The 15677-nt window shown below is 37.9% G+C and overlaps 1 protein-coding gene across 4 annotated transcripts; it reads right to left on the reverse strand.

Moving 5' to 3' along the window:
• Positions 1-413: 413 nt before the first annotated feature.
• On the reverse strand, positions 414-15529 carry LOC135582952 (B3 domain-containing protein Os07g0563300-like). 4 transcript variants are annotated; one of them, XM_065115646.1, is made up of 12 exons: positions 15180-15529; positions 14617-14698; positions 14382-14480; positions 12201-12997; positions 11937-12033; positions 10933-11056; positions 10068-10144; positions 9225-9593; positions 6772-6821; positions 3044-3157; positions 2077-2144; positions 414-1299 (listed from the first exon to the last, which is right to left on the reverse strand). In XM_065115646.1, the coding sequence occupies exons 1-12, from the start codon at positions 15326-15328 to the stop codon at positions 713-715; spliced, it is 2613 nt and encodes an 870-aa protein (XP_064971718.1). In that variant the 5' UTR covers positions 15329-15529; the 3' UTR covers positions 414-712. The 4 variants fall into 4 exon arrangements, with proteins under 4 accessions (XP_064971718.1, XP_064971719.1, XP_064971717.1 ...); XM_065115647.1 differs by having other exon boundaries at positions 414-1245; positions 10933-11107; positions 15180-15528; XM_065115645.1 differs by having other exon boundaries at positions 10933-11107; positions 15180-15528.
• Between the last annotated feature and the right edge of the window lie 148 nt (positions 15530-15677).

The raw sequence follows: 15677 nt of genomic DNA on the forward strand, positions 1-15677 counted from the left end.
GAAGGTTCGTGAACTCAACAACGTTGCTGCAAATTTCCACGAGTCATCAGGCGTTCGTTACACAGCTTTGCATGGACGTTTGTCTACCTCATCTTTTTTTTTTTTTTTCTAAACAGTGGAGAAATAAGGTAGAACAAAAATTCATTATCTGTGTGTGATGTTTGAACCAGCACAAAAGGATTTTAATCCGACTACAACAAGCCCATCCATCCTGCAGCTGGTCAAATCGAACACAACTTGATTTGATACTACTCAGCCAGGTAAAAATACATATTTCACATAATATATTTCCAACTAAAAAAATGTTCATACTGCAACAGTTGCTTCCTCGAAAAGTTGCCACATCATCATCAGTATAAACTAAAATAATTCTTCTCACATAGGTGTAAGAAATCTTTAGCTGTACCATACTATTCACTTAAAGTCACCTTGCCTTCTCACAACTACTTTCCCTTGTCTGCTTATAAATTTGACCACAACTTTGAATGCTCAAATGGACAATCTTTCAAATTTACCTTCACATACTCTGCAGTTATTTGAAAAGACAAAAAACAAGACATAACAATGGTGAAGATTGGCATTCTAACATACTGCTTCTACAGCCTAGTCTACAGACATGCTGGGAGTGTGTTTTGCCTCAACTCGAAGATAGTTGAACGCAAGTTACAGATGCGGACCACCTTTCTCACTTGTTTCAACAATCTAAAGCTGTTTACGTCGCAGCATCTTGCAGAAGCCTCATCATGCTGCCAGAGTCAGATTTTGGTGATGGTTCTTCCTCTCGCTCTGGTTGAATGTTCAAATCAATCTGAGGGGCCTTGAGAGGAGACTGCGATGCTCTTCTTCGCTCGAGTCCCTCATCACTGATCCCCTCATCATTTGTCATTGCTTTCCGAGGGGATTTGTTCACACCTAGATCAGTTTTTAATGGGTCACTTCCTCCTGGTGCTTTCTCTGGTGATTGGTTGGACTGTTGTTTCTGCTGCTTCCTTGCAGTCTCAGCTTCCTTCTCTGACTGACGCTTCTCCCTCCTAAGCATGAGGGTCCTGAACCTACGTTTGACTGTGAGGCAAACATTGCATGTGCAAGTCTGCTTGTGCTTAGGGCCCTTGCCACTTGGAGGCTGTATACATACAATGCATGTGCAGCCAGGCCTATGCCTTGGATGCTTTGTTGTAGGTTGAGAAGGAGGAAGGTTTTCACCCTCTCCAAGAATGGCAAGGTTAGCAAGCGTATCCAGCCCATCTGAAACTTCAATATTGTCAGTTTCAACTTTAACCTTTGATCTCTTAGATGCACCTGCATTACTTCAAAAACATTACTAGTACTAAATGTCACTATATCAAATGACACATACAGAGAACAGAATAACAAATCAAAATTACATTCAACTTTTTAACTTCACAACATGCTTTTTTAGTAACCAGAAAATTCTTAATAGTTAATTCACTTCACATGAACTTGAATATATAAAAATGTAAATTTGCAAACAAATATACATAAGATTGAAGAGCAAAATTAGGCATCATAAATGTGATTTAATATTGGGAGGATCAAAATCCACTCCTGGAGCAATGATTATCTACTGTAATTCTGCTTTATATCCCTACAAGGATGATGTGGCCTTAAGCAATATGAAAGAAAAGTACACATTAGTACAAAAATCAAAGCCCCCTCAGATAGGTTCCCATAGGTACTGAGTACCACCAAAAATTTCATCAGCATATGACATGAAATTTGACATTGAGGCACCCATATAATATCCACCTCAGATAGTGGTACAATCCTCTATAAAAAGCCTCTACCAAGAGTAGAGACTGATCCTAGAAACATTAGGTTTGTTTCATTTGCAAGTGTCCCAAGACATATTTTTGTTTTCCAGTGGACATGCTAACAAGAATAGAATATCTTTGTCTCCACCACCAAACAGTTCTTCAATGCTTGAAATAGTATATAATGTTTTACCCGTGAATTATACATGATTACTAGTCATATTGAGGAACATTTGACTTTCTGCACTTGATTAATCAAGAAATTCAAGCATACTCGAAAGATTTAAAACGAAGATATCCACACCTGCTTTACAAGGGATCAATTCTGCCAGTTGCTCCATGCTCAATTCCTGAGCAGCTGAGCACAAAGACCTAAATTGAAAGAATATAAAATAGCAGTCAAGCAAGTAAGTGGAACAAAGTTACATGTCCAATCTACAAAATCTGTATTGATCAATAGTTAAAAACCCCTGATAAATCAAATATTCAATATATCTCAAAACAAAGCTTCAGAAACAAAATTTACCCCTAAGCATAACTGCATGATTTTCAACTGGCAGAAAACTTGGTAATTTTAAATTTAATAGTAACTTGTTAGACTTAAATTATAATAATCCTAGTACTTTCCATGATTTACGCTGCAAAATTTGGGACTTGTACTTTCAAGTGGTACACGTGAATGAAGCAACAAGGGGCCATCCTAGTCTCAGACACATCATCTTGGTTGACAAATACTTCCAAAGTTTATTTTAAGGCATAGTGGGAAAAAAACCCATCTTTTAGGAAAGGTGACCACACAAGGTGATTTCTTTTGTGCAGGAGATACCAGCTAAATTATATGAACCCCAGAACCTGCATATCAGTCACAGGCAACAGGCAACATAGGTGCATTCACATGATATTGTCCCAGGTAATTAAGCTTATAGGCCACAAAGTTGTTCATTTCACTAAAAGACAGAAAGAAATTAAATTGATAGTGATACCAGAAACATACTCAATCTACTGGTGGCCAACACTCTATTTATCTGCACAAGCGTGCACAATAATTATCAATTACAAAAAGGGTAGATGGACACAGCAGAAGAGTTCATATTAACCTGTAATTGAATAAATTGCCATTATGTTTTGTTTCGTAAAAATATCATCCAGTGGAAAGTAATCTTATACTCTATTGTAAATGAAACCTATTGGAATAAGATTTCCAACTTTTAAGTAACATTAGCAATGACTTCCTCATTAACAAGTTTGGATATGAGACTAATCCCAGTCACCTTTCAGGATCCGACATATTGTTGGAACAGGCCCATCTAGATGGCAGAAGTGCATCTACAGGCAGTCGACGCCATTTTGAGCAATCTTCGCACTGAGCCCATTGATAGTTTTCACTGTCACAATGCACAAAACATAAGTAACATTATGTAACTATTGCCTGTTAAGGTTGATGCTAAGATGAATATGGAAATGATGCCAATACACTAAGCTATCACATCATTTCAATTTGAAATTTAAGATGAAGTCTTCAATCATGTCAGTAATCTCTTTCATCTGTATATACATATAAAAAGAACACGACAATCAGGAAAAACAAAAAAGAGAACCAAGAAGTAAATCTCAAAAACACACGACACTCAGAGATACTAGACAGAAGAAATGATATAAGCAAGAAGGGAGAAGAATACGAAAGTAGAACCACAACAAGAAATCAAATTTGTCATGGTGCCACACTGGCTGAGACATGACATGAAAGAAACTAGACCAATTTTGTGCATTGGTATCATTGTTTCAAGGTATAGGAGTGTGTTGAAACATTCCCGGCATAGCACAACTGGCCATGCAGCTATCGTATATATCATAGACCAAAAATCGATGTATGCATAGGTGAACGCCTTCATATGATGCATATTAAAACTTTCTGGGACTTACATTTCGACCTGTGCAAGCTCGTGCAATTAGTGATCAGTTTATCATGCACCGGTGTGGAGTCGAATAGGTCACAAATAGACTAAACAGATCTATATATTCACCTCACAAGATCAGTCTAATTAAGTTTTCATATTCATCTTTCTTTTTTATTTCAATGGTGGCAAAAGATCCAAGTAGCCGACCTAGGATTCTACAGCTTTGTTGTTGTTGTTATTGTTGTTGATCATCTTTCTTCTCTTTTCTGTGTTCTTTATTCTTGACTGGATATACAAACATTAACGGCAGAGGATACGAATCCATTCTAAAGAGATCGTGGCTCACTGCAACGAACTAAGAAGAGGTATATACAGGATTTTGCACTTTGCTTCACTTCCTAGTTGACAGTTATCTGATGTATCCATGATTGTCTGTTCTACACATGCATGAAGAATGAATTGATGTATCATTACATTTGTAGGTGTAGTAGATATGGCAGAATCTGATCAAGAATCTGATTCAGGCTTGGTATGGATCATTTCATACACTGATCTAAGGAGCCGATCTGATAACCTGATTTCTTTACCCAAGCATATATGGTTTCAGCACTTATTGGGACTGATATTTACCTATAAGATTAAAAGAAGTAAATTATTCTACCCAGATATCCCCATAATAAAACAGATTCCACTTATCCAATCCTTCCTCTTACTCAAATCTTTCTAATCATAGTTTGCTGCCATTGGCTAGAATAACTCTCACTCTTCACGTCTCACTCTTTCCCTGATCACATAGATATGATAACTCTGACAAGTGGCATTCAGATTCACCAAGCACAAGCATAAATTTGAGTACTACAACTCCAAGATAGAAAATTGTGAACATCATATTCTGGAAGTCACCAAGCAAAAGCATAAATTTGAGTTCTAGGTATCTGCTGTGGTCATCTCCTTTGTCAATATCCCAATGAAAAAAAACTACAAGGAAAACAAATAACAAACCAGGATCCATTTCTCTCACTCCTCTCTATTTCACCCTGGTCACCTAATTTATTACAGACCTCGCCATGTCAAATGCAACCACCTCAATGCTGATCTCACAAATGTGTTTGTTTAGAAGCATCAAAATAGATATATTTTGAGACAGACACCCATCTAACAGTCTTCTGATCTCCCAGCAGAGTGAATTTCCTCGTCACACGAATGTGCTCCAAAATTGTTGAACTCATTTGACTTGAAGATCCAGTTAACAATGGAGTTGGATATGGATCAACTTTTAGCCAAATCATTGATTTTCCCAATTGCTACAAGTCTGATACTTGGATCAGGCTGTGATCAATTCTGACTCAATCTGAACCTGACCAATTTACATGCCAAGTACCATATTGACATTTGTAAGTAATCTATGGCTGGATGGGCAATCCTAAAAGGAGAATATTTTTACAATATTTTACTTATTCATCTTAGCGATTTTGTTAAAAAATGCCTAAAAGTGAGTTACTAGATTTTTTTTTCTAGTGAGTGATGCAAATGTTTTTGTTTCAAGGGATCACATTTATTGTGAAATAAATAATCTAAATAATAACATCCCAATGACGACAAGAAGCCATAATTCCCAACAATACGGTGTCGGCTCGATGAATCTTCTCCAACCATTTAACTCTGTCGATGACAATATGATTCAAAGAATACAATTTCACTTGAACCATTTTGTACCAGCCGATGTTTACCGTTCTGGTGTGAACTTGGGTGTGGACCTTTCAAAAACCAGTCCGGGCATGAACTGGACCGCCCCTTTTCAGGTGGTCCTGTCTGATTTATATTTTGTTCAAAAAACTCTTATGTCTTCATTTCCTCGAGTCACAAACATGCAACTTGAGAGCAGCCTGCCCACCGCACGCTGCCACCACCAGACCAGTACTTCTTCCTCCTACTCAATCTGCTGTTCCGCCTCCTCTTCTTCCTCCTCGTCCTCCTTTCTTCCTTGTTCCTCTTCTTCTTCTTCTTTCTCTTCCTCCTCACCCTCCAACCAACATGGTACCATGGTACATGCACACATACTCTGTGCCAATACGCCAACATGGATCAAACCTGAATTGGTTTGGCATGGATCAGAATGGATCTGGTACTGAAATTGCATTCCTTGATATGATTAGTCAAGCTATACAAACCATTAAATCCCTTCTTGTTGTTCATCCTTTGTCTGACTTCAAAATGAGATGAATCAGTTCACCTTGCTTAAACAATGCATTTGTAGTTCTTTTAAACAGATTAAAACATTTAAACAATTTTCAGCAAAATTGGAGGCTACAGTCCTATGCCAGCATTAATTGCATCAAAATAATGGCACAACAGTACTATGAAATGCAATGATGTGGCAAGAAAAAATTGGTAGAGAAAATGATGCAATAATGCTGAAGATATGCAGCAAACTTGATGGACAACCCTGAACCCCTTTTTGCGTTTAAACAGCCAGAGCTGATTCAACAACCATGTTAGTTCTAAACCATCTAAGCTGGTTTAGAAAAGCTCATAGATTCCAAAAAGAGAAACTATGATAAAAGAATCAACTATGTCCACTACACCTGGCATAAGTTTACTGTAGAAGTAATCAGATTAGGTTAAGAAAGCCAGAAATCAACTTAGCTCTACTTATTTGATAGATTTAAACTCATTTAGTAAAATTTGAAACTATCAACCCAATCACCCTGCTAAGTGTTCTTAATGGATCAAGGAGATGCCATTCTAAACATTTAAATATGTCAATCAACTGTTCTAAGGTTTGATGCTGAAACACTGCTTTATATAATTAAGGATCTTGCTGGTTCATTTATCTTCCTGATATATTTAGCCATTCACTTCAGAATTTAACTTGAGAATACCAAGCAATACTTTAGCAACCTAGCTACAAGTATATACCAACCAAAAATCAGTAACATAATCAATGCACAAAGTGCCAAACTATACCCTCTCCAAACAAACATTAACCTAACTAATACAAGCATACAGCTAATTAAACATGTGTCAAAGGTCATGATAACAAATGCAAACATAAATGTTCATGCCATTTTAAGACGAGCAAGAATGAAAAGAGAGGTCACCCAGATTGATTAGTGGTAAAGTATGTCGGCTTCCCAAGCACTGGTGCTTCCTGTCATAAATAACCACATCATCATAAAAGAAAGAAAGTACATTTGTTCATATAAATATTTATATATTAAGAGTCTTACAAGAATAGAAGTACGGTAAGTAGTGGATTGGCATATCGAGTGTCATGTATGGTGTTCAACTAATTGTTATAGTACTATATTGTATAATCAATAACAACTATAGAGCTCCGAATTGCTCCATGGTTACAGTTTCATCCAAGCCTATTCCTACAAGATATGGTGCTAGCTAGGAAGTTCAAGTCCTACTCAAGGACACAAGGATGATTAGCTACGTAGCCATCGATGGTCTGTCTCCCTCTAAGGATGCAATATAAATGGTGCTAGCTACAAAGTTATAAGCCATAATAAAGAAGGATGATTAGCTATGTAGCCAATGCTTTGTCTACCCTATAAGGATTCAAAATGACTTGCTAAGGCCTGATAACAAACCTGGAAAACTACAAACAACAAGAAACCATAATGTCCCAATAATTTGGGTTTGACTACATGGATTTTTTTCAGTCAATGAGTTGAAACATGTAGAGAAACACCACCATATAATATTCCACCAGCAGAATATATTCAAAAGGAAAGAGAGGAAAGAAGGTACTGACATAGGAAATTAAGGTATACACAGCACTTTGCCAGCACCCAACAGGCGGGACCAAACCCAGGTGGCACCGACCACAGCTGCCACTATCCTCAGTGGAATCCAGTCTCCAAGATGGCAACATGTTCAAGATATTGGACATCATCACATATAATTATAGTGTCATGAGTTGCACAATCTTCTTAGTTTGTCTTTATTATTTTCGTATGGTTTTGTTTTCTTCATTTATTATTGGTGTATGTTATTTTCATTTTTCCATTTTTTTTCTTATTTGTTATTTTATACACACACACACATGTATATCATCTATTTATTGGTGCTCCTTTGGACATCTCAAAACAATCTTAAAAGATACTCTCATTTATTCATGCTTGGAACTACCCCTAATAATTCATGGATGTATTTCTTTATCTACACTCATCATAAGTGGCCAAAAGGACTCTTCATAACCTTAGTTTTAAAACATTTTAGCATATATTGGAATATAAGAGCATCTATAAACTTTTTTTTTTTTAGGCCATGTGTAAGTATTCTAACATTTTTCCAAGCATGATTCGTTTTACCGATCCGTACCGATATACCAATCGGCCATTGGTACGATACATACCTAGTATGGTAAGGTGTATCGACAAAATAGAATGTGCCACCCATACCGGTCCCCTACCTATCGGATAGGTACATATGGCAAACCTTGCTTCTAGGTACTGTTTTTACGTGAAAATTGATTAAGCTCTTCTTTGGTTATGCAAAATAAAGTCTTAAGCATAAAATTCGCTTTGTAAGCCACAACATCAATGACAAAGCAGAAAAAAAATCCTTCATTTGATTGTAGTACTTTAACAGAAAATGGAAACAAAGGATAACAAAATTAGGTCTAATTAGAAAAAAAATATCCAATGATGACATAAAGCAGGAAACGAGCTTTCTGTGTTAGCGCCTGAAGAAAGAAAGACATCAAAGGGATTGAAACGAGCATGATGGGAAAGATAACCATTACAATAAACTCCTAACACTCAAAAGATCAATTAACTTTTGTCAACTAATAACAAGAACTGTGGCAAATACAAGTTAGACACAAGCAAGGTTTAAAATACTGCCTGTACTGATAAACATGGGCTAGTTTTTAGCAGTCCGATAGCCAACCAGGACAAGATCGGGCAATTTTGCCCTGTTTGGTGCAGCATGAGATGTATCATGTGGTAAGTTCACAGTATTGAACTTAGATGTGGCATGCAGACTAGTACCAGGCATTAGTAACACTCTTTTTTTTTCACTCTTTCCCTTTTTCCTCCCCCTGAACTGCAGCAAATAAAAGTTAGACACAAGCAAGGCTTAAAATACTGCCTGTACTGATAAACATGGGCTGGTTTTTAGCAGTCCAATAGCCAACCAGGACAAGATTGGGTAATTTTGCCCTGTTTGGTGCAGTACGAGATGTATTATGCAGTAAGTATTGAACTTAGATGTGTCAAGAAGACTAGTACCGGGCATTAGTAATACCCTTTTTCTTTTTTCACTCTTTCCCTTTTTCCTCTGCCTCCTCAGCTGTTTGTCCATCTCTGTTTTTCTATCACTCTAGCTTCCCCCTATCACTTCCTGCCTACTCGTTGCCTCTGGCCCTCACCCTACCCCCACCCCAGCCACCCCTCATCTTCTTCCACCTCCCCTCTTTGGGCCAGAACCGCAACAATGTGGGGGAATACCATCCAAGGACCGATGTCAGTACCAGAACAAGATTTGAAACATTCAAGTTTATACAATACCAAAGTTGTAGGAGAATTCCGAATCAGGATACCTCATATTCTTCGAACTCATGACCTTCAACCAAAACAACACTAGGAATACAGTTAGGAGGTGGACGAAGCAGCTGTTGAGCCTCTTCCCATGTTACTTTCAATTCCATGGAATCCTCATTTTCAATCCGTAGACGTTTACTCTTGGAACCAAGATTGCCACCTTTCCTTCTACTACCCTGTGAGGATCTAGCATTGAGCCCATCCTTTTGTAACAGGCCTTCATTTGCTAACTTAGTGCAGTTCCACTGCTCTGCTGTATTGATCAAGTTTCTTGGTTCTGGATTGCCCTTAAAATCTTTAGCAGTGCCTTTGTTGTCACCCTCTGGAGGTGTTGAGAAACCGTTGCCAGATTTAAGTGTTTGAGAGTCCTGTCAATAAATGAGAACAAAAATTATGATCATTGAATAAGTGGAACATAAGATTCAATTTAAAGTAGCTCACAGTTGAAACATTCTTGCACCTCATCTTTCACCAAAACTAATCACCAAAAATTATTTATTACTCATTTCCATATTCAGCAACTTACACATATGGACTTATCATGATTCTAGTAGTTAGGAAATTATTGAGACCACCAAGTATAGACAGTAATTATTATTTATAATTTATATAATAGGCATACTAAATCTAAATCTCAAATTAGCAGCTGGAAATTACAAGCAAGAGAGTTTCAGACTCCAAGAGCAAACTCATTTAAACTTGGAATGTTAGATAAACACATAAACACACAGGACAAACTCTCAGGCATCTCTAGATTAAACAAGCTTCAAAGGAAGGAAAAATCTTTCTAAAGCTCCATATTCTTTTGACAAGTATACAACACAAAATCTTCACCAACAAACCTGTTCGTTGGAAACACTAGAAGCCTTTCTGAATCCCATAATTAACTTCCCTTCTGGATCTATCCGGCTAAATGTTACTGCAGAGGCACATTATAATTTTAGATCTGCAGATAAAAGGCATTCCTGTCTTACACTAAAATCAAAGTAATGGAAAGATATGTTCAGGTTTAAAGCCCAATGCAATCGTGTTATATGTTATTGAATTACAAAAAATGTGTAATGCAGCAAAAGAAAGTAACATATACATAAACACATGTAATTATTTCATGTACATGTATAAATGCATATACAAGTAAATATATGCATGCACATATAATCATACACAAGCATATATGAACATACATATTAATGGACATGCATAAATTAATTTACATGCATATACCATAACCATCCTTAAGCAACTTAATACGGAAAGTTTGACGGATTCAAGAAAAAAGTATCACCTATTAATAAAAATAAATCAAAACTCTTGAGAGTACAAATTAGTTAACCCGAACTCTTTCCCTAAATATCTCATATCATGATCATGACATGTGATTTTTCAAGAACTGCCATAGTTTGTCATTGACATGATAGTTAACTATGCATGTTATAATTCCATGCAAACTCAGGATATCCTGTAACCCAAAACTACTAGTTAACCGACCCCAGTCAAAATAAATAAATAAAGAGCTGATAAGAACATTATATGGGCACGCAAGGCTCAGTCTTTTGGGAGTACAGAATACAGATATCCAAGAAAGAATCTAGTTCGAGAAAATAGAACTACAGAATACTTGCAGAAGCAAGGTAAGGTAGTGTACACGTGGTTTCAGTTGAAGGGCACCGAAGAGCCATGACACTTGATTCAAGTCTAAAAACATACCTGTGTCACCTGCTTGCAATTGCATTGCCTGAATACAAGGTGTTACCCCCTCCAAAACATACATCCTGCTGTTATTATTAGGCCAAAAACGAAATTGGAACACCCAGTCCTTGCCATTTGCATCCTGAACTTTTAAAGGAAGTCCTTCAGGTTGAGAAATTGTAGGAAAGTAGGCCTGTTTTTACAACCAGCCATTTGTATTACTAAAAGCAACTCAGAGAATTTAATCACCCATTATGATATAATGATACATATACATAATTGAAAAGAAGTAACTGTGGAAGAGTTCAAATCTGGTATCTACAATTAAACATATTCAATGTTTTATCCTTTGAGACAAAGCGCCAGCATATAAAAAACCATTAAGCCAGATATTCAAAAGCAAATCAAGGTGACTGCTGTAATGTTGATCGACTAGCAAAGAAGTGAACAAAAATAATGCATAACTGCTTAGAGTTCAAACAGAGAATCAGCAAGTTTAGCTGGAAAGTACAGCCAGAGAATATGAAATTACAGAACAGCCATAACTGCACAAACAAGGTGACTGCTGTCATGCTACAAAATCCATATTCCACATATGTAATAAAAGATGAGTGGCTTCCAATTGCTCCAACTATATAAGTTACCATACTGAGATATTGTCAAGTTTATTTTTAAACCAGTGCATTATTTTAAACAATGCTGTAAAGTAGCCATGTGCTCCTAGTTCCCTGCATTATAAAATGAACCTTCAGCATTTTGTGTTACTCCCAAATGTTGGCCAGTGTACCTTTTCAAAAAATTGCAAAGAAAAATTGATTAAATAAATGTGTATATATGTTAACCAACATTAATTAGAAATACAACATAACCCAAGTGTCACATGGGCAATTAACTAGGAATTAGAAAATGTACTATAGCCATAACATCCTAGTGAAACTTCAACTTTGTTGCTGCAGTGCTCAAACATGAAAACAGTCACAAAATGATTATAACTCCCGGTACAGGAAATCTAGAAGACTTACCTCAGCACATTTTTTTGGCAGCACGAGACGTCCAATCCGACCAGCATCACTAGCACTCAACATCTTTTCAAACAATGGAGTAATCACAGAGTTTGAACTTATAATATGTCAAGCAAAACCTAAGTGAGACCGATATCATCATAAATTAACCATAACTAATCTTCATATGCATTGAGAATCTTCTTTTAAGTTTTAACATGGTAAAAACTAAAAAGAACATACAAAAACAGGAGCAGAGTTATTATGATGAAAATGAAAGGATACTCTCCCGATATTTGTTGTAGCTCTTTATCGGTTATTCTAGGCCAATATCGAGGAAGTAACTGGGACCGTGCTCGGTTATCTACTCGAGATTTTCCATTGCGTATTTGAGTTTGTAATTCAGCATCCATCATGCTTTGAGGGTAGAATTGCTTTGACAGAGGATAACCTGCTTGACCTTGTGATTGGTTTGAATATCTACTTGGCTCCTTCAGATCATTTGTCGATTGAAAAGGAGCAGCCAATCCAAGAGGTGAAGTATCTTCCTTTATTGCAGATGATGTTGCTGGCTTCACACATGAATTTGGATGTGCATCAAGGTTAGCTCCAGAAGCACTGGTGGAACAAGGGTCTCCATTCACTGCTTTCCTTGTAGAGACAGAATCATTTTCTCCAACAAGGCGGCAAGAATCTTGCACTCCATCAGCATTGTCTTCTCCATGGAACATACCAAAAGTAGAAGCTGCATCAATACCTATTTTACCATTGACATATCTTTCTCTTGCGACATTGCTAGTAATTGGTCTCTCAGAGAGGTTTTCAAATTTCTTTTCATGCGCTAAAATAGAAAGACGGCCACCAGGAGTAAGTTTCTCAATGCAATTAGGTCTGTCAAATTCATATGACAACCGCTGTTGCAAGTCTGATTGTGCACTTGTCATGTTCCACATATGTGGTGATTGACGCCACTGTCCAAAAAATGGACCATTCAATGGTTTCCAGCTTTTAGCAGGAAATTCCTTCCTCTCGGATACTTGTTGGGACATAAGCATAGGAGAAGATAACATCTGATTTGGTGCCTGAGGAAATGTCAGCACATATTAAGGTATCAAGAAAGAGATAAATGCATAAATAAGACTGAGGTGCTCTGCTTTTAAGTATAAAATTAAGCACATAATATCATAAATATATAATGGAATATAAATAATGACAAAAAGGCCCCAACAGGAGGCAACAGCAATGAGGATGACATGGACAGTCTTGAGCCTAGAAAATGACCTAAATAAATTATTACCAATGAAGAATTTGGTTCCAAACAAGAATCAAGAAATTTCTTTTCACCTAGACCAATGTGTACTGACCAATATTCAAGGTTCTGAATACCATACCATACCAGTATACCGATCAGCTATCGGTACGACACGTACCGAACTATATAAGTGCACTGCCTATACCAGTCCTCTATCGGATCAGTACGTACCACCCATACCGAGCGGTACGGTACGATATTTCATATCATGCCAATATTCACCGATTTGATCCATGGACCTAACCCAATTCTGCCCGTTCAGTGCAGCCATAAAAAATAAAAAAAGGCATGCCTCCTCCTTGCGATCCAGCCCAAATCGCGAGAACAAACCTTGACGCATGCTGCCTCCCCCCCATCGTCCACTGCTGTCACCGACCAAGTACGCTCCACTTCTACTACTTTTCCTCCACTACCTCATCCCTCCTCTTCCTCCAGTGGATCCTCTCCTTCTTCGTCTTCCTCCTTCCTCTTCCTCCACCACCTACTCTTCCTTTATTGTCTCCTCTCCTTCCTTCCTCCACTATCTCCTCTTTTACTGTCCTCTTCCTCCACCATTTCCCCTTCTTCCTTCCTCTTCGCCCACCTCCTTTCTCTTCCTCATTCTTCCTCTGTCGTCTCCTCTTCTTCCTTCCCCTTCTCCTTCTTCTTCCACTTTAGTATGTACCAAATGTCAATACACTGATACCAGAGGTACATAACGGTCCAGCCTAGGATCGGATACTAAATTGCGGCTCTTGATACCGTAGGTAATATGACCATATTTTTTGCTTTTGTACCTGTATATCCAAAAAAAGTAAATAGAATAATCCTTGACCAAAGTTAACTTTTTAAATCTAACAATTAATAGAAAAAAAAGGCAGACCAAACCAAAAACAGAATGATCATATTATTATAAATATGCTCCAACCAAAGAGGTAATTGAACAATCTTTAAATGTCAACGATTCAACATTATAAATTTTAGAAAAATAACTAAGATCTTAAAATTAAAATTATTATGGTTATGACTTGTCATGAAGATGTACAACCAATTATCTGTGACCTTAGGTATTTTAGTCACTGTAATTTGTACAAAAATACAAAAATACAAAAATTAAATAGGGTGAGCTATAAAAAATACATGAATCAGAAGAGGATGAATTTTTTTCTGCTCACCGTGACAAGAGATTTCCTAGCACATGCAACACAATCGACTCCACCAGCATCAACAAACACGTAGGTAGGAGCTGAAACGATACACCCACAATGCACCCGCTGAAAAAAAAATGCTGAATCAGAAAATTTGCCGAATAGAGTAACAAAAACACCGATCTTCTGAAATCATCATTCTAAAGTTAATCCAACCATGACCAATTAATAAGAGAAACTAATGAACAATTTAAATTCTAACCTTGCCACATGTTTCGCAGTTCCTCCAACCCCCATCATCAGAGTGAAACGTTTCGCAGAAATTACCTTGCTCGAACATGCAGCTAAATGAAAACCAATAGACTTAGAGAATATAAATGGAAAATTCAAAAGTTTTATACCGACGTGCCCAAAATCACCGTTGGTGAGAAACTCAAATCTATCTGAACTCGCTTCAAATTGTGGATCAAAAGGTCCAATAGAAAGATGAAAGCTAAAATGATTGCAAGTTTTGGCGTAAGGTTTTGGCAAATAAGCACCGTCGGCCACCACTGGAACTACAAGGTAAAATCAACGAGCAATTTCCACTAAAAACAATCAAAATTTGAGTTCTAACATCCAAAGAAGAAGGAAAACAATGAAGAAGCCACCGCCTTTCAGTAGGCTCGTTCGACGCACCAGCATGGGGAACCAAACCAAAATCGAAACCATACGGCAGAAAACAAACCGCCAGATCCAACTATAGAAACACTCCGACGCGTAAAGAGACGAGGGGAAGCATCAGGAAAGTGAAGCACCCGATGGGTGGGGTAAAGAGGGGCATACGAGCATCGGTCGCAGAGCTCGGCGATCTCGCCGGAGCGTAGGCGCCACCCCTTCCTCCTGGTGGGCGGGGTGTCAGGAAACGGCTCCTTGCACTGGGAGTTGAAGCAGATCTTGGCGGTGGTAGCCGCCGCCGACGAAGGCGAAGACATGACGACTACAAGAAAAGCAGAGATCAAATCGAAGTAGCCCTAGAAGAGAGAAAGAGAGAGGGAGAGAGAGCTCGCAGGAGGCAAGAAGTTTCGATTTGGAACCATAAAAACAGAAAGAGGGAGAGGAAAGGGGGAGGGAGGGTTTGGGAGAAGGGATCGAAGGAGGAGAAGAAGGGATGAGGGGAGGCGACGAAGGAAGAATAAAAGGTGGGCGTCTCTTTAATGCGTATATATATATAGAGAGAGAGAGAGAGAGAGAAAGAGAGTGAGTGTGTGGGTATATGTTTGAGATGTGGCAGGGGGGGGGGTTGGGTTGTCATCGTGTCGTGTGTCTCGACGTCGCCTCAAG

This window comes from Musa acuminata, chromosome BXJ2-7 (assembly GCF_036884655.1).
Source record: "Musa acuminata AAA Group cultivar baxijiao chromosome BXJ2-7, Cavendish_Baxijiao_AAA, whole genome shotgun sequence".
NCBI lineage: Eukaryota > Viridiplantae > Streptophyta > Magnoliopsida > Zingiberales > Musaceae > Musa > Musa acuminata.

Bases quoted from the DNA above. Each gene is read 5' to 3' on its own strand.
- LOC135582952 (XM_065115645.1), bottom strand. From the start codon at position 15,328: ATGTCTTCGCCTTCGTCGGCGGCGGCTACCACCGCCAAGATCTGCTTC. The intron at 11,108-11,936 runs GTAAGTCTTCTA...TTGTAAAAACAG, and splicing joins TGCCAAAAAAATGTGCTGAG to GCCTACTTTCCTACAATTTC. The intron at 3,158-6,771 runs GTGACCTCTCTT...GCATTGTGACAG, and splicing joins TTTACCACTAATCAATCTGG to TGAAAACTATCAATGGGCTC.